The sequence below is a fragment of the Harpia harpyja genome, chromosome 3 (genome assembly GCF_026419915.1).
Source record: "Harpia harpyja isolate bHarHar1 chromosome 3, bHarHar1 primary haplotype, whole genome shotgun sequence".
NCBI lineage: Eukaryota > Metazoa > Chordata > Aves > Accipitriformes > Accipitridae > Harpia > Harpia harpyja.
Genome location: NC_068942.1, coordinates 9,458,976 through 9,483,701, shown reverse-complemented (window position 1 = coordinate 9,483,701; position 24,726 = coordinate 9,458,976). Strand labels below are relative to the sequence as shown.

At 40.6% G+C, this 24,726-nt stretch overlaps 2 protein-coding genes across 4 annotated transcripts; one reads left to right on the top strand and one right to left on the bottom strand.

The window, feature by feature from the left end:
• The first annotated feature begins 756 nt into the window (after positions 1–756).
• On the top strand, positions 757–22,276 carry TRAPPC3L (trafficking protein particle complex subunit 3L). Of its 2 annotated transcripts, none has more exons than XM_052781335.1 (5): positions 757–1,087; positions 4,274–4,366; positions 7,327–7,426; positions 20,077–20,262; positions 21,315–22,276. In XM_052781335.1, coding segments are annotated over exons 2-5 (408 nt in total). In that variant the 5' UTR covers positions 757–1,087; positions 4,274–4,364; the 3' UTR covers positions 21,435–22,276. The 2 variants fall into 2 exon arrangements, with proteins under 2 accessions (XP_052637295.1, XP_052637294.1); XM_052781334.1 differs by having other exon boundaries at positions 763–1,087; positions 4,269–4,366.
• On the bottom strand, positions 12,751–19,724 carry CALHM5 (calcium homeostasis modulator family member 5). 2 transcript variants are annotated; one of them, XM_052781333.1, is made up of 3 exons: positions 19,340–19,722; positions 18,787–19,207; positions 12,751–15,890 (listed from the first exon to the last, which is right to left on the bottom strand). In XM_052781333.1, exons 2-3 carry the CDS (start codon positions 18,988–18,990, stop codon positions 15,501–15,503), a joined length of 594 nt encoding a protein of 197 aa, XP_052637293.1. In that variant the 5' UTR covers positions 18,991–19,207; positions 19,340–19,722; the 3' UTR covers positions 12,751–15,500. The 2 variants fall into 2 exon arrangements, with proteins under 2 accessions (XP_052637293.1, XP_052637292.1); XM_052781332.1 differs by having other exon boundaries at positions 18,787–19,724.
• Positions 22,277–24,726: the final 2,450 nt, after the last annotated feature.

Below are 24,726 nucleotides of genomic sequence, written 5' to 3'. Positions count from 1 at the left end.
AATTTTACTCTGGCACCGAATCTATTAATTAATTGAAATTTAATAACAGCAGGGCAATCAGATGAGGCCATGTATTTTTACTTCCTTTCCTGAGAGGACTCAGTGGGAATATATGTGGAGATAAGTCCTATGAGTAAAGACAGCTACCTGATTCAATTCTAAATTCACTAGTGACCATAGTCTAAATTTATTGTGAATCTAAACTAACAGAATAGGCCAAATTTGCCTTGGGGGAAAACTGAAAAAGTAAGCCGAACCTTTCTGGATGTTCATAGCAGGGATGTTTACAAAAAGGGGTTATAATAGATTAAGAATGATAGAATATCCTCTAGAAACATCATTAATGAAAGTGGCATTTGCACAAGCTGGCAGCTGTAGCAGATACACAGTTTATTCCTCTGGGAATCTGGGCGCTCCAGATGTGTCCTGCCAGCTTCGCAGGAACGTGGTGGTAGTAGTGCCTTGTAACCCATACTGCTCCTGCCCAGGCAGACATTAACTCACTGGACTAAAGCAGTCAGGGCGGACAGAAGTTTATAGCTCCTTTAAGTTGAAAGTGATCAATTTTTAATTACCTTGTGCAGCAGTGTCTTGCAATTGTGTTTTTATTCTTCAGAGAGGGAGCTTCTGTTAACTCTCCAAACACCAAAACCTGACACGAACAACAGAATGAATTTGCTGTCCCTAAAAACGTAAGACCTTTGACTCTCTTGGGGCTGCCCAGTTTGACTTCCCATGGCTGTTTGCTGTGTATTTGATTATGAATCATTCTTATGGATGAAGCGGTTATTTATGTTGTGTACAGGGGCAGATCTGTTGCCAGTCAAATTCCTCCCAAAGGGCTCGGTAGACGTAGAGAATAGGAGGAGCATCAGCAGCATTACAGACTGCAGCAAACACATCTCATGCAAAAGGCAGAAGAGCAGAAAGGAGAAAACTTTAGAGAAGGGAAAGATGAAATACAGTGATTGAGAGAAAACCATGCTGCTTGAAGAAGAAAAGACATAAACTGACCATCAAGTACGTCAAGCATTACACAAGCAACATGTCTCGGCCACCAGGAAGAAAGCAGGAGAACCACAAAATAGTAAGATATTTTTGTAATGTGTCATTAAAATTGTGCATGGAGTAGGAATAAGCTATTATTGTATTGATGTGTTCTGTACAGTCATATTTCCAAATAGCCTGAAAGTACTGAAAGGATGGGGATGAATCTGCCAGTATGAGAACAGAGGCGCTGGCAGCATTTATGGCTACAGTGGGACCCCCTTGTGAGCTGCCAACAAGCTGCCAGCTATTAAGCAGTGACATAAAAAAGCCTTGCCCATAGGACTTGGAGTTTGTTTGACTCTGAGCAGTAACACTGCTCTAGGAGCATTCATATCTCTCCAGCTACCTTGCCTATGACATGAAATGATTTTCAGACAGTCCTGCCTTCAACATGAATCCTGAGGCCAAAACTCTGTTCTGGTGTTGGAGGAAAGAAGCTGTACCAGCCACATCTCTACCCCATGAATCATTACAGGAAGAGAGGGTTCATCTGAGGCTGCAGTGTACCTGGTACCCACTGTGTGCCTCCTGCATACCAGACCACGTCTTCTTTTGGGGGTTATGTTGCATGAGCAGGGGTCCTTCTTCATCCTCCTAATGTTGCATTTTTTCTATGCACGGGGAGTGCACCATCACAGGATCTCAACATCTGGCTTTAAGGCCAAAATCTGGTTCTTGAGGAAACAATGGTAAAACTGTAACCATTGTCTTTGAGTGTTGGCTTTGACCATTGATCACATAGCACAGAATTCTACCAAGTAGAAGTTACTTAGACCAAAACTTCCTTCTTTTTCTGCACTTCATGTTAATATTCTCGTAAAGCTCCAGCAGTTGTTTTAAATATACTGCATGCAAGATTTTCCCAAGAGGCCTTCTTAAACTGCATGGTCACAAAAACAGTATTTTGTGCCATTAAAGATACCAGTTATTCTCCTTCTTGTTCTCTCGCAGTGGTGTGTCTAAATACGAAAAATTCAGATAGCAAGTTTCCTCAGAATCTCTATCTGTGGTTGAAAATTTCTAACCATTTAGGAATGTTATGCGACAAGTCCAAAAAACCAAAGTGCCATAATGTGGAAATAAGGCCACAGTGGTTTAAAAAAACCCCAATAATAGTATTGTGCCTTGAAGAGAATGTGCTTGTATCTAAAAGTATAACTATGACACACGTATATAAGTATACATATGTATAACAAATTGAAGAGAGAGGAAGTTGCTAGTAAGGAAAATAGAACATAACCAACTGTAGAAGACTGATAACAAAAATAAAGTGACTGTCTCGCTCACTGGGCCCTTAACTGCATTTTTTTAATTTATCCCTAGGACTAAGATTCTCAACAGGCTTAGGAAATATGGGTACAAAGTTTCTGAGACTGGGGTCTGTTCAGAAGCAGAGGTCTAAGTGCTTAGAGAGATTTGTGGTCAAAGACAGAAATGCCAGGTAAGTTTATGTGCCTCTGTGGTTAGATAGTCATTAAATGAAACACAGAGAGAAAGAGATCTCTGTTCTTTGTTTGGATGGTTCAATCCCACAGAAGTCTTTCTTCAGGAACTTAGAGCCTTAGGGCTGTCTGGATGGTTAATGGTGGTTTTTGCTAGGAGTTGGGGCAGTGGAGAAGTTCCAGAAAGCTTTAGGACAATGTTGTGCCAATTTCTGAAAAGGGGACAGAGATCTCCACTTAAAAAAAAAAAAAAAGATGACTATAATATAATTAAAGTTAATATACATAAGTTTATGGGAAAAAATACTCCAATGGATTGCAGGAGTGGCTGGTAAATACAATTATGTTGATATAGTATGATTAAGTTTCTCTAAAGTATTTTTCTTATTACAACACAGACTTTTTGCTGACACTAGAATACAGAACCTGTATGACATCTGTATACTCCATTAGAGTGTTTGGCAAAGTGTGCAATATTATTGTAAACAGGACTCATCACCAAGATGAGTTTAAGAAATGGTTCCATACTACTTAAGATTTTGAACAATGACTTGTTAAAATGGGAACATTGATTAAACTCCAAGCTTTTGATGCAATGGGATCAAGAAGAGGTCTTTCCACCAAGCTGTTCTTCCTTTCCTTGTGTGATTTTTTCTATTGTTTTCATTGGTATCCACTATCATTTTTCCACAGGCTGTAAACAAAATCACCTCTAGTCTGCCCACATGCCACAGGCCTGTGGCACTTCCTTTAATTAATTCCTATCCGAGAAGTTTAGTGAGAGTCAACCTAGTCTCTCCCCTAAAGGCCAGCTGCTCCTCTGACTAAATAGAGTCAATTCTGCCATGCCACGGAGGTGATCTGGGAGGGCAGGGAGGGGAGAAAACTTTCCTCCGGGTTGGTGCACAGCTGAAGATCCATCCCAGATTGGTACTTGTGACAGGATCTGTGCATGATATGCCTTTTATCTCCTCAGTTGCTCTCCATGCTCCTTGGGCAGGTGGCTGTAATCCTCACCCATCTCCTTCATCTTGCTCGTGCGGTGGAGCCATACCAGCCACATCTTCTGTATTAAGATACAGAAATAATGTCACAGTGAGATTGCCTAGGCATTTGGAGAGCTAGTGTTGATAGTGATTCAAGTTACTTGTAAAGTCTGATAAAGAAGGGGAAACGTCAATGGGACTGATTCTTTTCTACTTTGCTTGTTATTCTTTACACTTGTGCTGAATGATAGTATTTTTTTCATTATTCTGAGCTAATTTTTTTTTAATCTTCTTTTATTTGGGGGTGGGAGTGGGTGGGTGAGAAGCAGCTTATGATCTGAATCAGATCAACCGTACCTTTGTGAAGGAACTGGAATTTCAGTATATACACTGTTGTTCCTATTGTAAAAGGGCTAACAGCTAATTGCTTCAATTATTCTTCCTGCAGCTAAACACTTGTCATAAATCTTGGATGGCATTTGACAGCATTTATCAATCCAACATACATATGTGCTGTTATAGGATGCAATAATGTACTTGATGAAAGTAGCTGTATCCCAAGAAATGGTATTTCTGACAAGCAAAATCCCTGCGCAGAGACTCAAGTGATGATCAAGTCAGACTCTGTCACGCTTGAATTGTGGATTTCAGTGATTACATGTCCATGGACAAAAGTTTCTTGATTAATGTAAATGTTGGTTTTGCTTGCTTTTAATACAGTAGCAGCTCAGAAGTGTGAAAAAGTTTGATTCTAGTTTGCTTCATTTTTGATTTCCACCTTTTCTGGCAGAGCAGAGAACTTTTTGTACTCACGTATGGGGCTTTGGTAGCCCAGCTGTGCAAGGACTATGAAAAAGATGAAGATGTCAACACCTGTTTAGATAGAATGTAAGTACCGCTTTAAATGTTCAACTTTATTGATAATGCTGTTTGTCCACCTGTATGTTACCTTTCAGCTTTATGTCTGTTATCTTATGAGTTCAAGCACTGTCTAGGATTTCAGAGATCATGGGGAAAAGGTTCAATATTCTGTCAACAGAAATAACACTAATTTGCGAATGAAGGTCAACAATCAGCTTTTGAATTCTCAGAAGAAAAGTGTCAGGGCTGTTTTGACAGCTTACGCTTGTTCCTAGTTGGTCCTTTGTTAAGCTAATTAGTAATACAAGCTTCTAAATTTCGCTCCTCTTTCCATGTATTAATTTTCAACTTCCGTGTTAACTCTCCTCTTCTATTTCTTCATACCCATGTCATTTCAAAGTAGACAAGCTTTTTGTTTCTTGCGGGTGTTTTCTAGTGAACACGCATTTCTGTGGCCTTCCCGTGGCTCCCCCTCCTCTAGCTACACCCCGGGTTTGTGACTTGGACAGCTAAGAAGTAGTCACAATTCTAGGCTGTAGGGATTTGGCTTCGGTGACTAAGTCAATAGGCAGACTCCTTTTGTAACCAATCACCTTCCCCGAGGGTGTAATTCGGGTGTCTCTGAATTGTCCCCTGTGGGGTGGCTCTCTTCCCCGACACCCCTCCACCTCCGCGGGGCTTGGGGCAGATGGGCCTCTCACCTTTAAAAGACCATACAGCAACGAGTGAGGTAGCACAAATGGTCAACGAGGAACTGATTGTTACATGGATGACCTCTTTGGAAAATGAAGCTTCGATGTTTATGGGATCCTGTTGTCCTGACTGAGATTCCTAGGCATTATCACAGTAAAAATAATAATATCACAGAAAATCAGCAAGAAACTACTTTTGAGCTGGTTAACAAGAAGATATACCAAGATCTTCAGCAGAAGAGTAAGTAAGTCTTGTGTTTTCAGGCAAAACAGACATGCAAAACGAATTTACAACAGTCACAGCGGACAGAATACCTAACCACTTTACTATTAATCTGAAAGCTTGCAAACAAGCTATAGTTCAATAGCCATCAATGGAAGTGAGTAAAAATATCCTTGATGATAAAAAAGAAAAATAATTTGTTCACTAACTAAGAAGGGACAACATTCCTCGGGTGTTTACTTGATATTAATCCCTCATTCAGCTCTGATGAAAATCATACATCTAAAAAGTATACAGACGTCTTTCTGATGCTATGGTAGAAATTACTAACGGGTAGTTTTGGAAGATGTGGAGACATGCTTTGCCTCTTGCGTTTTTATTATTATAGCTGTTTTTATAAAATCTTTTTGGTTTTCTCTTGATAAAGACTTGATAAAATAGTGACAGGTTTCATTAAAGCAATATGGCCATCTTTACTTCTGTGGAGATGAAAACAGCTCAGCTGGAGGAAGCAACCTTATAGATCAGCAAACCTGTGACAGTTGGGAACAGTATTCTTAGGTCTCTCTTTCTATATGTGTATATATATAATCTGTAGTGAGAGGGGTGTTTTTCACTGTGCAGTTGCCAAATAGCTGCTTGTCAATTTATTATTCATTTGACTTTGCAAATCTAAGGCATAAAAGTTGAAAAGGATCTAAGTAGTCATGTACATCACCAATAAATACCTTGCTAACTGCTGATGACGAATTTACCAACATTATTGATATTGATACTGAGGCAATAAATAAATAAATAAATATTTCATTGTTTTCTGATGCATGACATACTGCAATTTTAAACTTCGTGCTGCCAAAACCACTTTTTGGTCTTGTTATCACATTAGACATCAGATCACTTTTTGGCTTCTTGTCAAAGATGTGGTACAAAATCAGTAAGAAACTCCATCGAGTTCAGGCTGCTTCACGGAGGGTATAGGGCCTCTGACAAACAGGCAGAGACTGCCAACATCCACAGAAATGCAAATGAAAAATTCCCTAAAAACATTTCTGAGTTGAGTTCACATTCTTTCATAACATTTGTGTCAATCTCTTTCCCTTTTTCAAAAAACGCTTGGAGACATAGCTATTTTGCACACTATGTAGTTACTGACCTTTGTTAATGTGTGTGAGCTAGGCATGAATATTTGTTTTGTAAAATATCTATTAACTTTCATCCTTTTTTATTTCATTTCTCTGAAATTGTAGTGTTATAAGTACAAAATGAAGGTGGTGGTGTACTGAAACTGTATATTAACTAGCAACTTTTGGATTTTTTCTGCAACTAGTAGATGAAGGAAGAGAACATGTTAGAAAAAAGACAAAGAGGGATTTGTGGAGGGAGAGCAAAAAATGAGGTGAAGAGATAAGAGAATAAAGTGAAAGAGATCAGGTGTAAGTCCATTTCCTATGGGGTTTCCTGGCATCTGAATGCTGCAATGAGGGTGCCCAGGATTTGCTGAACTCCATACCAGTCCAGAGGGGAATGCTCTGACCTGAAGGGGCAGTTGCTTTGTTCTCCTTGACAGAGACGGTGTGAGATGAACTCTGGGGATGACAGAGGAATGGAGAAAATCCTGTGCTATCCTATCCTATCCTATCCTATCCTATCCTATCCTATCCTATCCTATCCTATCCTATTTTTAGTGACAAAGTAGTATTAACCAGGTGTATTATTTGTATATTGTTTATATATTATACTCATATATCTAACATCTAATATTTATTCATATATGTAAATATAAATGTATGTATAGACAATGTGTATATAAACAACATTCATATCATCTTTGCCAGGGGTATCATGCTTAAAGGAGTGTGATTCCTTAAATGACTACATGAACAGCAATTCCACTGTGCTGCAAAGTGTGATAGAAAGAAGAATCTAGACCAGCAAAATCTGTTGTCCTCAAAGCCATTCATTTAAGAGCATGCAGCTGTTTTGCTGAGAAAGCACAAGAGACAGATTAGGAAGATGGTAGGTGGAAAGAAGTTCCCCATTTTGAATGTTAACATTCTTTGTTCTCTCCTTAGGGGATATGGCATTGGCATAAGGCTGATTGATGATTTTTTAGCTCGTTCAGCTGTGAAAAAGTGCCGCAGTTATTCTGAAACAGCAGACATGATTGCACAGGTAAATAAGGTTTACATTCTCTAGAGCTTCATCAGCTTCAATGGTCTTACCTTTTCCCTCCTCCTCTATCAGTTTGCTCCAGAACGATTACCTACATTTCTGCTATATCATGATTGTCTTATCAAAACCCACTCATCTCTACAATCACACCCATGCTTCCTTTGGGTGAAATACCGCCTTTTCCTTACCTACAACTTCATATCAACTAGTAGCTCACAGAGGTTGGCCTTGAGAGGAGACATCAGTTTCTACCTCTGTAGCATAGTGCTACATCAGGCTGGGAAAAACCCCACATTCAACAGAATACAAAAAATGTGATATTCAGTGAGATAAGAATTTTGCCAATGGCCTTGATAAACCCACAGTGATAAGTTTACCACAAAGGGTCATCAGAACTACAGAATTAATTCACATGGGTATTAGTTTTGTATCTGAGCTGAGGACAGAGAACACAAAATGGGATACCACCTGTAAGAGGCTGCCACCCCTGACCTAAACTGACCTTAAAGTCAGTTGCTAAGCTGAAATTAAAATTCCTCTATTCCTAGTAGCCTATGAGGCGTTTTGCCATTAGAATAATTTAAAAGTTTCTTTTTGTTTGCTGCAGCTTAAGCTGATGTCTTCTACTCTTGCCAGAGAATGCAGCAAACAACAAAAAATGATCCAGTTTTAACAAACTTCAAATCATATATTCCCTCACCTTTTTTTCTTTTTTCTGGGAGCATAAGCCTTAACCATCTCATACAGATCTTAAACTTTGATATTCTTACTTCTGCCATCTGAATCTCCTCATCATCTCCATAATTATCTTAGATATTTTTAACCTTAAAATGGTAATAGTAGGGATAAGCTGCAGGATTTTCTGCAAAAGGAAGACTCAGTGGTAGCAGAGAAGAACTGTAAGAAAGGAAAATGAGAGGAACATTTTCCTGACTACCCACAGATCTAATAATAAAACAAAAAAAGATAAAATCAGAGTGGGTACTTTTGCCTGTTTTGATGGAAATTTCCCTTTTATTGAGTAGTCATTCACACTACTGTCAGACAAGAAAGATCTAGGAGGAAATTTAGTGGCAATACACGGGTTTCTAAAGATGTATTTTTGCCCCCATGGGCAAGTCAGATTTCCTGGAGAAACTCAAAGAGAAATCCATAGGACGTCCAGCCTGCTGAGTCACTGTAAAGGAGGTGGCAGTACATAGATACTGAGTTAGCTCAGACTAATACCTGCTCAGGTCATGGTGAATGATCCCTTTTATCCTTTGTGATTTTCAGCTATGAAGTGTTGCCAGTGAAGATATGCTTGGCCTTGCCCAATGGCAAAAATTAACCACACTTCATAACAAAGAACTGTTTGCTACGTAGTCATTTGTTTTAAGAGGAGAGATCAGGCTATCAACTAATTGAACTGAGATTCATTTCCATTGGCTCATTTTAGGAGACAAAAATATGCCTGGCATACTTTCTGATTGCTTGAGAATTACCAGCAGCATCAGCTAAATGTGAGCATTATGTTTAACCACTGACTGCAGAACTGGGAAACAGCAGGCTTTCTATACAGTGAACTAAGGCACCAGTATATGCTGGTTATACAGGAGTATCTTAGTTCAAAGTGTACGTGGCTGTTACCAGGTGAGCTGTGATCCTGCTCACATTAACCATGTCAAAAATACCTACGTTACATCTGGCTGAAATGGAGGGACAGAAGTTATGTTATCATTCTGAAATGCTTGTCACAGAGGAACTGATGGCTGTCACAGAAATAGAGAGAGGACGTCTCTGCATTTGCTGCTGCTGGTAGGGCTATAAAGTGCACATGTGCACAATACACACTACACCATGATCTGCCAAAGTTTAAAGCAGAAGCAGGTGACATTACTAAAAGCCAGCCAGATCCCATTAGCTCATAAAAGAGTGGAAACTAAATTTCTTCCTGAAGTAAAGTGTATTTTGGAGTCTCACATCAGGATGATGTACAACAAAGCTCCTTCTTTGGAGGAGGTGAGCTGGGGTAGAGGATCCATTGGAGATAGTGAGGGCAGCTGAAAGAAAACCACGAGACAAGCAGCATTTCAATCTCTCTATTAAAATGCACTCTTGTTAAAAGAATGAGACCAGGTTGCAAAATCACATTTTTGTTCACTTTTATGTTCTTCTTCAGGTGGTATTTGTACTTTATTTTCTCTGGATTTTCATGTATGTGCCAGATATCTGGTTTTCTGGGTCTTGTTCCTCATGATTCCCTTATTTACAAATGCTTTAGAACAGTTGAACCATCATTGTTAAGTGCAGGGGATTCAACAACAATATAGAGTGAGAAATTAAACATCAAAGTAAGGAAAAAGACACTATTTCTCTGCAGGTTGTACTTCAAAAGAGACTTACTGAGAGAAATAAAAATACTTGGAAAGATTGGAACAAACTTTAAAGCACGCAGTCTCTTGAAAAGACTATTTTTAGCAAACTAAAAGGAGTTCTGTAGTGGGAGTATAACCTTTCCAAGGCAAAATGTGATATGGGAAGCATTTTCACATTTCTTTGGCAAAACATTTTTTAAATAGTCTTCAAGCACATTTTTCTGAGGCACATACCAATAAAACATATGTAAAATGACCCAGCAAGTAACTGCAAATAATGCTGTTAAAGTGACCTGTTCAGAATTACACAGCTGTTTACATGATCTCTTTAACTCTTCGGCAGTAGTGTTCTCAGCCAGGACAAAGCGCTTAAATACTTAACTGCACTAACTCTTCTGAGGTTGAAATCTGTTTGAGGATGAGTGTGTAGAGTAAAACCAGTTCAAAGTTAAAGTAATTAAGGCAGTTAGGCAGTTCAAGTAGTTACAGCCGAACTTTCTGTAAACATAGCTGTTATCTTGCAGTCCTTTGGAAAGCAAAAGGAAGTCTGCAAGATCAGGCTGTGGGTGTTCCCTGCAGAAATGGAAAGAGATGAAGCAAAGGAAAAAACATAAAATAAGGAGTACAAAGCCAGCTTGCCATATTAAGAAATAAATACTGGAGGAAAGGTGCACCTAAGGCAGTGACTGAGGGCTTAAAACTTCAACCACTGGTTCAGGCTGCAAAGCCTGGAATTTACTGCTAGCTTATACTGGACTGGCAAAGGGCCAACAAGTTTGATGATAAGCCAAAGTGAGCCCTTCTGCACTGAGTTCCCATGGTGCTCACTGACTTCTCGTGTTGGTGCTGTGACTTTGCATGGTTACAGTTGGGGTAGAATAAAAAAAGATAAAACAGGCCATGTAAAAGTAGGCTTTCTGCTCACTGGCAAATTGGGATAAGAAAATGGAAACCAGTTGAGGACTGGTATTAAGAACAAAGCTCAGCTGAAGAAGTAATGTCCAAGACTGGATTCAGAATTTGGATCTGAGTATAACTGAGGATTACTTTTGAAATGAGGGTAATAATTTTGCTCTATAATCCTACAAAATCAAATTTTTACTTCAATTCCTCCTCGTAAGACCTCTAGCATCATTGATCTGATCGAAAGAGATGCGAAATATAAACAGTTTCTGGTTTTAGATCTAATCCTAGAACAGTGTTACCTTTACAGCTCAATGTCACCGTGCCCCAGGAGGTGTCTGTGTGTGCTACAGGTGGGAGCAGCCGGCCCACGCCCTCTGGTCCACAGCGAGCTAGTGCTGGCTCATAGGCTCCATAGCTGTGCTAATACAGCCTAAGAATATATCCCTTCCTGAAAAGCAGTGGCTGGAGTGGTGAGCTTTATGGTGGGAGCTCGGTACCCCATGAATGCAGCAACTGTACGTCTCTGCAGCTGCTTGTAGAGAGGTCCCTGGGGACAACCAGGGCTGGGGTAATCCAACCACGTCACCCCCAAGCCCAGAGTTAGGGTAAGAGATGAGATTCCCCTTCCCATGGGAGGTCTGCCACACGAGGTCCCTGTATATTGACATATGGCCAGTTTGAAAGTCTGACACAAGCTGGCAGAATTTACAAAGCTGGTAAATGTTGCTTTTCAGATCTCAGCAGTGAGAGGGAAATGCATACAGCAGGTTGCTGTGCTAAGTGGTAGACGGTAAAATGAAAAATGAAGAAGTGCTGCACTGTAAAGAGCAAAGAAAAGTTTGTGAGTACATGGAATCAGCAACAGATGGCAAGACCTTTAAAGCATCTTGCTCTTCCCAAACACTGACTGTGGAAAAGTACTAAGGATGAAAAGTATGCTACCAAAAATGTTATTTTGGCTGCCTTTCCCCTTCTAAGCAGATTAATTCTGGTCCTTCATTAATCTTGTTATTATGTCATCTGAAATTATGGTTTCAATTTTTTTAACAGTCTGTATTATCACTTACTTTGCAACATTACTTCCGCATAATCACTTACTTTGCAACATTACTTCCGCATACAATGTTTTGTAGTGAGAAGTTCCCAGTAGTATATAAAGGGACTGATAAGTTAGCGGCCTCCTAAATATTTCAGTAATTCTAGACTGTATTTGAGCACCATCAAAATGTTAATGCATTTTATTCTCGCTGCTTGAGAGATATGGGATGCTGGTTGAGACTTTGAAAAAGAGCAGTGGTACCTTTTTAATTCTGACTGCATAGATTTCTTGTTTGACATTAAGCAATATATAATCCCATAGAGTTGCAAGTAACGTTTTCAAAAGAGAGATTTTTGCTTTATATGGGTGTCTTTTTAATGGTGAGTCTATGTACATGTCTGAATACATATTCTTTTTTTCTTCCATTTTATATAGATAAAAATGAGAGAGATTTATGGATGCAACTTTCAAAACTGCTCATTCATTTTACTTCCCTGTCTTTTGGAGTCACAAAGAAAGACTGAAAAGGCCTTTGGTTTACCCTCTGAGAAGTTGTGTACGGTAGTTTTAAAGGAATTTCTGTCCAGTCACAGCCTGGTTTAAAAAAAAATGTTCATATCTATTCATTGAATGACTTATCTATGTACTTAAATTATTTTTTTCTGCTAAGACTTTTTTACAATTTTCACTTTATAGCTTTGCAATTTTGCCTTAATTTGTTGCCCCATTGCAAACCAGCTACTGGTTTTGCATAGTTTCCATGCAAGTTCTCTTTTACACAGGAAATTTTAAAAATAGAATTTGGACAGATTCGTCATACCGTAATGCAAAGTACAGCTGAAAATAAATTGAAAGCATATGAGGGCCTAGCACGGTTAACTAGTTTTTGTTCTTGTAACAAAGACTTGAAGTTTGACGGAGCAGCAATTGTATAGCAGAAGAAGAGTTAAGAGAATTAAATGAGAAAATTGGGTTCCCCCAGGGGAGAAGAAATAGTAAACTGAGGGACAAAGCACACAGAATCGAGAAGAAGTTTCCTGTTTATTTGTGCACTCATATTTTGACAGACATCAGAGTTAATGCAAAATCTAAATTTCCAAGAGAAAATGTTGATTCTACTCTTCGGGGTTTTTTTCCCAGTTAATTTGTTTTGGATAGTGTTGATAATAGCCTTTGCCTCTTTCTGAGCTGCCATGGTAGCTGCTGAACTTCAATTCAAGGACAATGTTGATACAAAACATCTTTTGCGATAACTGCTTGAAGGACAGGGTTAAGTTTGCCAAAACCAGCCTCCAGCTGAAAACATAGGGTCAAACTGGCTTTTATTTCTGTCTGTTTTTATATCCTCGTGGCAATTGCGTTAAGTCACAGGCATTTTGGTGAGATGACACAGTTAAGAGTAGCGCAGCCCTGGGAACGAGGGTCAGCGAGAGACTTAGGGTCCTACCAGGCACATGTTACAGCACTAAGTGTTCAGCCGCTGCTCTTGGAGGTGGAGATGCTCTCACCGTGTGTTCACCTGTGAACACGAAGCAGGGTAAGGATGAGGAGAGGAGAATGCACCTTGGTTTTCCCCCTCCACGATAAAGGAGAAGGCCAGGCTGGGAAACACTCCTGTTTCACATGGACCTGGCTACTCAGGTGCAGAGCTTTGAGCCTTCTCCTGAGGAAAAGAGGGTGCCAAAAGCCCGACGTGGGATCCCTCTGTCCTCCTACCTTTCCCTCTGCCAACTATGCTTTTGCCTCTGTGTCCCAGCTCTTGTATCACAGTGGAGACCTCATCCTTACACCAACTAACTCACTTGTTTCCCGTATACCTTGATCGGCTCATTAACCTACTTTGCATCCCTACTTGCTTTGGTTTTCTGTGGTATCAGTGAGAAAGGAAGTGGAAAGGCAGCTCTGGGAAGGGAAGTTTGGTCCAGGCAGGGGGGACATTCTGTTAGATGGTGTCTCCTCTCCCCTCGCATGTAGGGAGGCGGTGAGATGGGGACTGGGCAGTAGATGTTGGGGCATCTCTCATAAGAAAGAGAAAAGCAGACAAATGGGAAGGGACATGTACCCTGGAATTAGATAGATAGTTGCTATACCTGGAGAGGAGCCTGGGGAGAAAAATGCGTAGGTGCCAGACATGGCGTCAGACACGCCTGCTGTTGTGACTTTCATTTTGGCAGTGTTGCTTCTGTGCTTTCAGCTGCAGCAGGTACATTTAAGCATATAACATGTTCTAAGTCTGCTACGAAGTGGGTCAGCTGGGATAAAAAAATTTAAAGCATTTGCTCAAAGACCACAAATTCTTCAAACCACACAGAGAAGATTCTAAGCAGACAGTGGAATTAGCTCTTGGATTTTATTTTTAAAAGGAGTAATGGTCTATAAATGCAGCTAGATGGTTTTTTCTGCTGAAGAAGCGTAGTGAGTATGAGAACAGCTGGGCAGAGTACCCTGGCTTGTTGATAAGAGCCTGATTCAAGCAGAGCAAAAATATGATTCTTTGCAGACTCAGGGAGACTGGCAGTAAAATGTTGCATAAAAGCCTGCCCAGTCACCCCAGGGAAAGAAACTTGGCAGAAGCTTTGTTCTCCTTTTATACAGTGGCTGCAAAGACTCTGAACACCCTGTGTGAGAGCCACGTGGTGAATTCCAAGTAATTGAGGTAGAGCCCAGGGCTCTGGGGTGAAATGCATTTGTCAGAAGCACTGACTGTGCAGTCACCTCACCTGCGTTGCCTGCCGGTTCCTCTTGCTCCAGACACTAAGATTCCTAAGCTATTCAGAAAATGAAAACCAGCCTGTTGCAAAAATATTTTCTTGTCTTAAAATGTGGAATTTCCTTCCAGGCCCTCTGTTGTGCACTGGCTGTGGGCCTGGTACAAACAATAATACATAGCTCTATAGGCTGCACCCAGTGCCCAAAACCCACTCAAAACAGGAGCTTTATACAGGTAAAAAGAGAAATTTTCAGTGGGAGGAGATAATACCAAGAACTCTACGGAGGCAAAATATCAGTGATGCATTTTCGTTGTTGTAACAAAGCACTAACAATGACTAATTATCTTTTGAAATAGCATGTTAACAAAAACATGAAAATGCCAAACCATTTGGTAATTTCAAGTTCTTGGTACACTTTGGTTCTAAGATTTGTCTAAAAATTTACCTGGCACCCCACGGTCAGTGGAGGTTGCTGCCCCATGTCTCAGGGACTAGAAGACCAGGGCTGATCACTGTGACCATCTGTGGTGTTCTAGGTGCAACAGGAGTCCAAAGACACTGAGATGCTGTGAGTGACCACTGGTGCCTCAAAACAATGCTGTACCTGCAAATGGCCTGGAAATGGCCTGGAAGCAAAACCTCTGCTTTCTATGGGCTGTCAGAAAGCCACACACATCTTCTATTATTATTTTCACACCTATTAAATGGTATTACTTTATGATAGTCTCTTGATTTACATAGGACGAGTATATATAACACCTTTTACATAGGATATTGTTAAAACCCTCTTGTAGAAGTCATTATTCTTCTCTTTTTGCTGTCAGCTCTTGATTCAGACCCAGCAACATTAGTACACCATGAACCCTAGGTGCCATGGAGGACTGCAGCCTTTTCACTGATGTAGGGAAATAATTTCATTCCATCCTTTTGGAGCAAGTTTGTAACTGGGAGGGAACATGATGAAGAAGAAAGAGGCCACTGTGAAAAAATACAGAGATGAAACCAGCTAGAAGTACGCTGTATTAGCAAGATGATAGAAAAAAGCTGAAAATATATTCTATCTATGGTATCTCCCTTCTGTCTGCAAAGTCCAGCATTGTCTCTCTTTCCTCATTGATTTCTTTCTGGCCTTCTTCAACTAGCCTATGAATTGTGCTATAATGCTGTTTGCTACTGCTGAAAGAGTAGAGCTGGGAAGCATCCTCCCATGCCTGAAAAGCCGGCAGGGAAATTGCTTCTGGTTCCTTGTTCTCAAAAAAGCACTTCAGGTTTCGCTCACTCAGCTTGGTGGCATACAGCTGGAAAATCTGCTCCAGTTGCTCCTTCTCCTTCTCCGTGTACACCCTCCAGAACATCAGCTGGAGGTGGCTGACTTTCGACTGGCAGCTGGCACAGCAAGTGGTGAGCAGGGAGAGAAGAGCTGTGGTAACGATCACACACCAGCCTAAAATCTGGGAAAACCAAAGAAATTAGTTTCAGGTTAAAAAGGCCCAAGTGAAAATGCTACTTAAATCAAGAGTGTCCAACAGAGCGACCACACTTTGTACGGAGGACCTGCCGCTCCTCTTGGTACCCTACTGTGGGTGTCTCGTCCCAGTTTGCATTCAGTGCCCAGCATTAGTGTTAATGGGGCGTCCGTATGGGGACCAAAGGGAAGCAGAAGACGTCAGGGTTGAGGCTTCTCAATAGCGCTCGGTTTGACATCTCTTTCTCAGGAAGGCAAAAGCTGGTTGATTTTTACAGTGGAAGGTACAATGCTCAAGAAAAGTTGGCTCATACTAGAGTCTGGCTGTCCCCGTGTCCCTTTTTATAACGAAGGGAACTTGGATAACAGCAGCTGAAGCGACATGTCCAGCACAACGGCAATGGCAGGTTCAGGGACAGATGATCTTGAATCAGACCTCAACTACAAGACTGTGTATGAAGAAAAATCTAACAGAGGTCTAAATGATCAATCAAATAATGTTATGGCTGAATAGAGCTATACAGAGCTATACAGAGCGGACCTGAGAGCAGAAGTAGCGTCTGGCTAATTTAGAGAGGATATTGATGAGAGTTCATTGCAAAACTATAACCATCTGGCATGCAGTGTATTGGAATTGCTTACTGAATTCTGTCACGCAAAGGGAAAAGTGCACAGAGAGAATAAAATCTCACAATCACTAGATGGTAAATGGTTTGCTATCTCCTGAAAGCATTAAATAAAATTACCCAGCAAGAATTAGGATTAAGACACAATTCTGAATTGTGACAAACTACAAAACCAAAAAGGGTAAGTAAATTTTGTCCCAAATCACTCAACCTTTTAAACTGTGACAATTTTTAGATGTGTTCTTTTCAGACTTCTTTTTAATTAAAAAAAAAAAACACAAAACCCCCGCAAACCAACACCTGCATTAATTCGCTAACAGGAATGTAAAAGATGGTCTTAAATTTAAAAAGCGTTCCCCCATTCTTCTACCAGGAGATTCATTGAAATCTATGCTATTCTTGTGAACTTTTTTTTTTTTATGAATCAGCCCTTTGTAGTGGAAAATTATTTTTATGCCAGAACTGGTTTAAAATTACCTTCTTGACCAATCCTGTGAGAATGCTGGGAGGAGAGGGCATGAGAAAGAAGAAATAGCATGTGCATTGGCAGGTCTGTGTTGGCACTGGAATAGAGCCCAGTTCGTCTACATACTGATTAGAAATAGTTGCTGTATTTTCAGAGAACTTTGTTTTTGCTGGAATATGCTTTTCCAACATCACTAAACTTTTTTTTGTAGCAACTTCAGTGTTTGACAAAATTCTGTTAAGAACATTTTAAAATAAAGAGCTACTTCCAGGATTAGAGCAATGGCCGAGGGTGGGAAAATGTGCTTGAAATTGTTATTGTGGGATGTTCTCCTCTAAGGAGAGCAGATTGTGAACACTATTTTTTCATGCCTAGTGCTGCTGGCCTAGCCGATAGTTTTACCCACCTACTCCACTGCAACGTGTAACATTTGCAAAAAATAAAACCAACTTGTTTTCAAACAGTGGAACAAATTCCACTATGGAAAAAATCTTTTAGGTTTCAGAGACCCATATGAACTGGAACTGATTTCCCATGCTTTAATGGTGTTGATATGGAGAGCTGCAACCTTTCTCTTGTGAACTCTTGCACTGATGTTAAAAAAATAAATGCCAGTAAAAAATCTGTATTTAGCTGAGGGAATATAGAAACTTTCCTCAGGGAAATATGTGAAATAGAGAAGCTTGACAAACAATTATTCTTAGGGCCTGATATGGGAGAATAGCTTTGCTTTCTTTTCTTTTTCCAGTCACTTTGTACTGACTGATGATTTCTATGGGTATTTGAGAAACTGCTCTTTTTAGCAGCTTTTAACTTTTTTTGCGGCTGGGAGAATGAACCCATGTATTCTCATGCTATAAACTGAGTCACTGGTCTTTCACTTTTTCCTATACATACAACTTAAAGTCTTAAGTACTATTTGTTATTTCCTTCTAAAACTCTCAGATAAATTGCTTTGTCTGCAGTGCAGGCTTTGTCTGCATTCCAGTCCTATTTGCATGAGGACTTGAAAATAAAACTGGCTTTTGGGGAGGAAATGGTTCCAGATGGATACAATTGCCTGACAAAAACTTGCTGGCTGCACAGAGTGTTTTTCCTTCCTGCTGACAATCATCTTTCAATCTTTTTCTGTAGCCTTTTTTTCTTTTTTTTTCCCTTTTTTTTTTGTCTCTGAATTTATTTACATTACAAGGCAGTGAGCAGAACTGTATCACAAGAATATAGTAAAATATAATATGATCTCAGCTTTGCATGTTCTGCTTGTTTTATTTTAGTGTTTCTTCCTTCCTCCAAGCAGGACAAAAATGTGCTCTCATCTGGCATCATGTACACAAACAGAAACATATTATGTAAGCTGTCACAAATCTTGTTTTCCAGTATTTTTCTACTGTTACTGACCTAAGATTTCATTACAGTTGTCGTGATGGTATAAAATAGGAGAGTGTGGTATGGGATTTTTAATAGGACAGACCCCTTTAATAGGGTGACATCTGTTAATTCAGCCTCCTAAACAATCCAGTATTTTTTTCTCTTTAGAGCAGTCTTCATTCAGGAAGAAAGCTTTAAGTTATCTGGTCTTACTGATCCTGCCGTCAGTGGGGCTCCCCAGGAAGTACGCCACAGCTCAAACTGAACTAAAAGATGGATTGATTGTATTTTGCAAGGCTGCATCATGTCAAAATTTTGTTTATGTGAAACCAAAGGTTTTATCTTAACATCTGACATCAGGATCTTCAACAGATAAATCACAGTGGCAGTACAAACTGCATAATGCTCTTTATTTTTCTTACCTGGGACTGTGCTTGAAGAGTTCGTTTCAGTTCGTCGCTCTCTGAAAAGGGCATGGAGCTTTTGTCACAGACTACCTTGTGTAGCTCTTCAAAGCACTTCGCAGATTTGCTGTCGCAAACTGCATGTAAGTAGGCAGGATTTTTCAAGCCACTCATGGCACATTCGTAAAAAGTCCCGTTGAGCAAAGCCACCGAAAGCCACATCACTGGGGCTACCAGAGCGTTTAAAGTGATTTGTCCAAAGATGTAAAAGCAATGGCAGATATTGCCTCTGGGGAATATTTTTCTGGGATTCACCCAGCAGCCTGTAAAGAGTTTCCAGGTCTTGCTGTTCAAGAAATATCCAATAACTAGCAAAACAAAAGCTGGGGAGAAGAGAAATACCAAACCGTACCTGAAGTTCTCATTGCTGCAGGGGCATCTGAAAGCAACAAGAGAAAACACACGTTCACCTCCCATTGTCAGCAGTGCCATAAAGCTGTAACCTATAGCGGTTTTCCTGTTCATAAAGAATTTCAGGATTGTTTGGAAACTATCCATGTTTGGTACTCACTAAAGAGGTAAAAATCAAGACACTCTTATCTTCGGTTGTAGCAGTCTGTAGTGGTGTAGCAGGGGAGAGCTCTCCAGAGGAAGAACAGCCTGCTGCTAGCCTGCCTGCATACACGCTGGCTAGATAACGCCGTGATGTCACTGTCTGGAGAAGCGTGCTCACAGGGGACCTCTCTGCTAGCAGAGCAGATGTTGCACATTTACAGTAACATTCATCAGTAGTAGAAGGAAAGCAAGCAATGGTCTATATAATAAAATAAATTTGCAGTCTTGGCAGTCTCATTCTTGGTGGGTTGGTTTTTTGTGACTGCAGATGGAGATCGGAGTAAAAACACACACTCACCAGTTGCAGGAGTTCTTGAGCTGTGTTTATCAAAGTTGCCGGCAACGTAGTGAAGGACCTAATATAGATGCTAATGGTCCCAGGGGAGTGTGACATGACTGAAAGCAGACAAGTGATAACAGTAAACCCACTTCATATGGGTTGTAAATGTAGGAACATCAAAGACAGAATAAGCAGCCTTCTGCTGTACTTCCCTGGAGTATCACATCGCTCCAGATTTGCATCTCTGGCTCAAGCTGATCACAGAAGAGACAAATCTAGTTTGCTTTCCAGCCTGTCTGGCCCTTCCCCCTGTTTTCCTGGGGTAAAGCTGGTCTACAGAATGCTGCATCCTAAAGTTTCACCTCTGGTTTGCACACAACAAGTTCAAGCAGCAGAGTTTCATCCTTTTGCAGGTTGCTTTCAAGATGTACCTTGGGGTCACCCCTAGCGTGAGCTGCAGTAGTGCCGCAGGAAATGAATTCTCCTTAATCCTGGACAAAAACCCACTAGTGGACTTTGTGGAGGAGCTGCCACCAGAACGAGCATCACTTTGCTACTGTAACCTCCTCTGCGGGGTGATTCGAGGTGCCTTGGAAATGGTAAGGAAGGGCACGTCTGTTTTCTCCATTCTTTGTTAATATGCAGAGGCACAGGAAAGCAAAAGCACGTGCTCAGATAAATGAAGGAGGTTTAGCAGTGTTTAGTCTCTCTCTCGGATTAAATGTCTATACCTAAGTAAAAGAGGGCCAGGCTGATCCTGGATCCTGAGGTAGAGAAGCACGCAGGTTGGCTCACCTCCACACTGTCCCTGCGTGGCTCTTCCGTGGCTGGCTTGGGTGCGAAAGCCAGTGGGAGCGGGGAGCCAGCTAACACGTACTGCGGAGAGCCCCGGGGGCATGCTGGGTGACGCCGCTGCTGCTCCTTCAGCCTACCTCATTTTCCTGCATAGGTGTAACTGGTAATAGCCATCCCTGATTCTTTCCAAATACATGAAGATAAATAATATTGTCAGGTTACCGCAGCGCCTGCTGAAAGGGAGAACAAAGTGTGGATGAGTATAACATTAAAGCCAAAGCACCAGAAGTGTATGAGATGGAGTCCAAATTTTGTTCTTAAATTTAAGACTTTTACAAAAGAGTAAACGAAGGGCATCATTTGAAAGTCACTGAGGCGTAGAGCTTCTGTGGCATTTTCTGGAACATAGCTTTTGGTCTGCTTTATGTTTCTGTCAATATGTAATTTCTCATGTATCTTATGTTTCAAGAAAACAAAAGCTGTGCAAGTATTATGTATGTACGTCAGTCTCAGTATTGTAGTATCTAAGACTAATTAACAAAAGAATTCTATCATAAGTATTAGTACGTGACCAGAAAATTTTGTGATCACAAAACCAAGTACACAATTTAGGTTCTCGGAAGAAAGCAAAGCACTGGAATGAAGGGTAAGGTATTATACAAATTCCAGTGTATATAAACTTCCTTTTTATTAACTCAGTTGGGAAAGATATTTTAAAACAATTCAGAAATCTGTTTCTTATGAAACCTGAGAAAGGGGGTCCCCTTGTGGTAAGAGAGAAGCAGCTTGTTATACTGGAGGAGGGGAAAAAACGGGGCATTTCTTTGCTTAACTGATCAGACCTGATTCTTTCTAGGTTCACTTAGCAGCAGAAGTTACCTTCCTTCAGGACAGGCTGAAGGGCGATGCTGTGACAGAAATAGGAATTACATTTTTAAGGAAGGCTGAAGACAGAAAGCACAAAAGAAATAAATGAAAGAAATATTGGGAGAAACCCTTGCTGAGGGATATTTTGCATCTTTTGTTTCTGAAGAAGACATGCAGGGTAAAAATGGCTTCGCTGAGCCAGCTGCACCAGTTGTACACGTGAAGGGTGAAGAGAGCCGGGCGGCGAGCAGGAGGGGCAGAGCAGGGGGAGAGCAATGTTAATTGTCATGACATAGATACCAGTGTAAAAGATCAAAATGGCCTGCCCTTCCTTCTTGCATAACCATGCTCTTGAGCTCAATGAAAGTTTTATCTCAGTATTTAGTACACACTGGATGCAAAATATTCATTCGGACGCCAAATGTTTTTGGATAAACATGGACACCTTTTCCCGTTTTGTTTGTTGGTAATGTTTCAAAGCATGCTTGCTAAGCGGTGCTTTATTTCCCTGGCTGTTTGTGGTTAGGAATAATGAATTCATCCGCTGTGACTGCTGTATGCAGTGTCTCCCTGTCAGGTGCCTGTTTTGATGCGTAATGGTTTGCCATTCACTGTCCTCCACACCAGACATCCTGCTCCCTTTGAAACCAGAGAGGGATGCGGCTTCACTGACGTCAGGAGCTGCTTCAGTTCATTACGGCTCTTTCAGGCACCACATGCAGTTTTGCTGGCGTTGCCTGTTCAGCCCGTGCACACGTCAGGCTGCAGCACTGACAACCGCACCGATGCTTGTGTTGCTTCAAGCCATGGGCCTTTTCATGTCAGTCTTCTCTTCAGGAGCACTGATCTTATGACCAAACTGAACAAAGCATGGCGTATTTAATGTGTAGTCACTGTGGATCTGTACTCACCTAAAGAAACTCGAATAAAAATTCAGAGATTGCCACACAACTGGTTTGCTGGTCGTTGTGTCTGTTCTTACCTGACCTTCATCACCAGCTGTTGAACATCTTCCCCTTGGCAGTGGACTTGTTACCACAATATGACTGGGAAGTAGAGAAATAGCAGCCTCACAGAGAACTGAGTCATAGGAAAGGTTTAGTGTTGTCCGGTGTAATGCAAGATGTCTGGGTAAGGGTTGGACAAAACCCCAAGTCCTAGCACAGTACCCTACCCATGAAGCCAGCTCACCTTCTTCTCACCAAAGCTCTTGTTTTAAACTGAAATACAAACCCGCAATTCAGTTCAGTGAAGCCCAGAGTTAACTGTGATTTTATTGCTGTGATTTGTACCTTCATCTCCTGTTATTCCCTCAGTCTGTTTACCTCTTAATCCTGCTAAGTAAGGGACACCTCATACCTTGGGGACAGCGGGGTTCATTCCCACCAGATCTGTACAATCCTTACAATAATCTTTCTCCCTTTGTTTGTCTTAACAGTGTCGTACAGTGGTGGTGTAATATAATGGTGCTTTAACAGAATGTTATACAGAACAAAAAAAAAGCTATTCATTACCCAGCCTTGGGCTCAGCCCAGTATGCCGTTACCTGCTATGAATAACGAGGTACAACATGTAAAAACGTGTTACAACCCATAATGAGTTTCCCTACTTTTTTTTTTCTTTTTTTTTTAATCAGGGCTGAAAGGTCTTGTGGAGTTTGCCCGATTTCACTGCCTGTGCAGGAGCCCTCAGTGGGGTTTTTGCTGGTTCTGCCCAGCTGGCTGAGATGGACATGTGGTGACTTTGGCTGACCACAAGAAGGTTTTTTACAAGGCAATGGCCATTTTTCCTTTTTCCAGCATTCTTCCTACACTGGATCACCTCGTCCATTGTATTCTAAAGATGGAGTAAGTAGATGTTAGGTGATAGAAAAACAGTAATAAACAATAGAAAAAACAGTGACCCACACTACGTTACCATTAGTTGCTGACGTTAGCTACCCTATGCACATACAGTCTTTTGCTTGTCTCACTTGGTAACATATTCACAGAAGTGTTCCTCAGTGTTTCATTTTACTGTAGGCCCTTCTTTTGAAGGCCTCTAATGGAGCACTCACAAGTGTGCTGAAGCTTCTCTTTCTTTGAAATTTCTTTTGTTATAAATGTATTTACGTACAGAAGATATGAGTGTTACATAAAGGTGAGGAAAAATCAAAATTCAAACATGACTGCATACAAAACCAATATATAAATATCTGCTTCTATCCTTATACATAGATAGATACAAATTTTTTCCTTCCCCTAGAAGTCACTTTATCTGTGAAAAACAGACTGCCATCACTGCCAGCAAACATGAAGATATGTATTGCAGTCCCATTTGAAGCCTTTGCTCATTGATTTTAATTAGAAGTGCTGGCTCTGTGTCTTCCCTGGAAAGCCAAGGCAGCTTTGGTAATGAGACCCTAGCAGTTGCGACCGTGAGTGGGAAGTGGCAAAAGCCCACCCAGATGCAGCTGAGAGGATTAACACGAATTCTGAGGGTGTTTTCACTGCAGCTTCTCATCGGGAAATGAAATAAGGCATGGCTTGTTCGTGGAGACTTTCCATCTATCCTGAAGTATTTTATTATATCTTTAAGGTAAAGAAAGCCTGGCCCCACTGCGCCAAGGAATGTTTTGGCACTGATCGCAGTGGGGCCGAGACATTATATCCTTCCCATTTATGACATTCCAGAGTAGATTTATCTTTCTCTAAATGTCAATGAACAAATGAACTCTTCAATATGAGAGGTAAAATGGAACATTTTTAACTGAACTGTGATTCCTGGAGGCACAAGTAACAAATCAGACACTTGTTACTGTATTATCATCAAGTTACTTGGAAGGAAAACAGCACCGAGCAAGTCAGTGACTCTGTGACAAAATGAATACTTTTAAAAATTCTTTTCTACATACAGAATTAAATCTTGTTTTCCCTTCATGAGTTATATTTTTGTTTTATAATAAGAATGAAGCTTCCAAGCTAGTTATATTCAGCTAGTTATAATAGGCTCTTCCCTTACTTCTTCCTTGGAAAATGACTGTAACGAACAACTTCATAGGATTCCTCTCTGTCTGAATAGTTTCCAAGTTAGAGTTTACTGTCTAGAAAGAGAAGATTTCTGGGAGGAGTGAAAGGACAGCCCAGCCCAGACAATATGACTCACCCTCTCTAAAAAAAGCTTCTCAGAGAAAAACTGAACTTCATCATTCTTCACTCAAAACTGATATCTTTGTTTCTTATTCAATGTTCTTTGCTAAGAACATTATTTGCTAACATGGATTGTGGATTTATAATGTCCTTAAGTGTGTAGCTGTGCTGTAAATGTTTGTTAACATAAGCTTCACCTATACTGCCATGTTATGCATAAGCCTAACCCATCGAGACATGCTAATTTGCACTTAGACTTCATTCCGGATCAAG

Coding starts and splice junctions, on each gene's coding strand:
- TRAPPC3L (XM_052781334.1), top strand. CDS start 1,046: ATGTCTCGGCCACCAGGAAGAAAGCAGGAGAACCACAAAATA. Junction 4,367..7,326: donor AACACCTGTTTAGATAGAAT/GTAAGTACCGCT, acceptor TTCTCTCCTTAG/GGGATATGGCATTGGCATAA. Junction 7,427..20,076: donor CAGCAGACATGATTGCACAG/GTAAATAAGGTT, acceptor ATCCTTTTGCAG/GTTGCTTTCAAGATGTACCT.
- CALHM5 (XM_052781332.1), bottom strand. CDS start 19,326: ATGGATAGTTTCCAAACAATCCTGAAATTCTTTATGAACAGGAAAACC. Junction 15,891..18,786: donor CTCTTCAAGCACAGTCCCAG/GTAAGAAAAATA, acceptor TGGTTTTCCCAG/ATTTTAGGCTGGTGTGTGAT.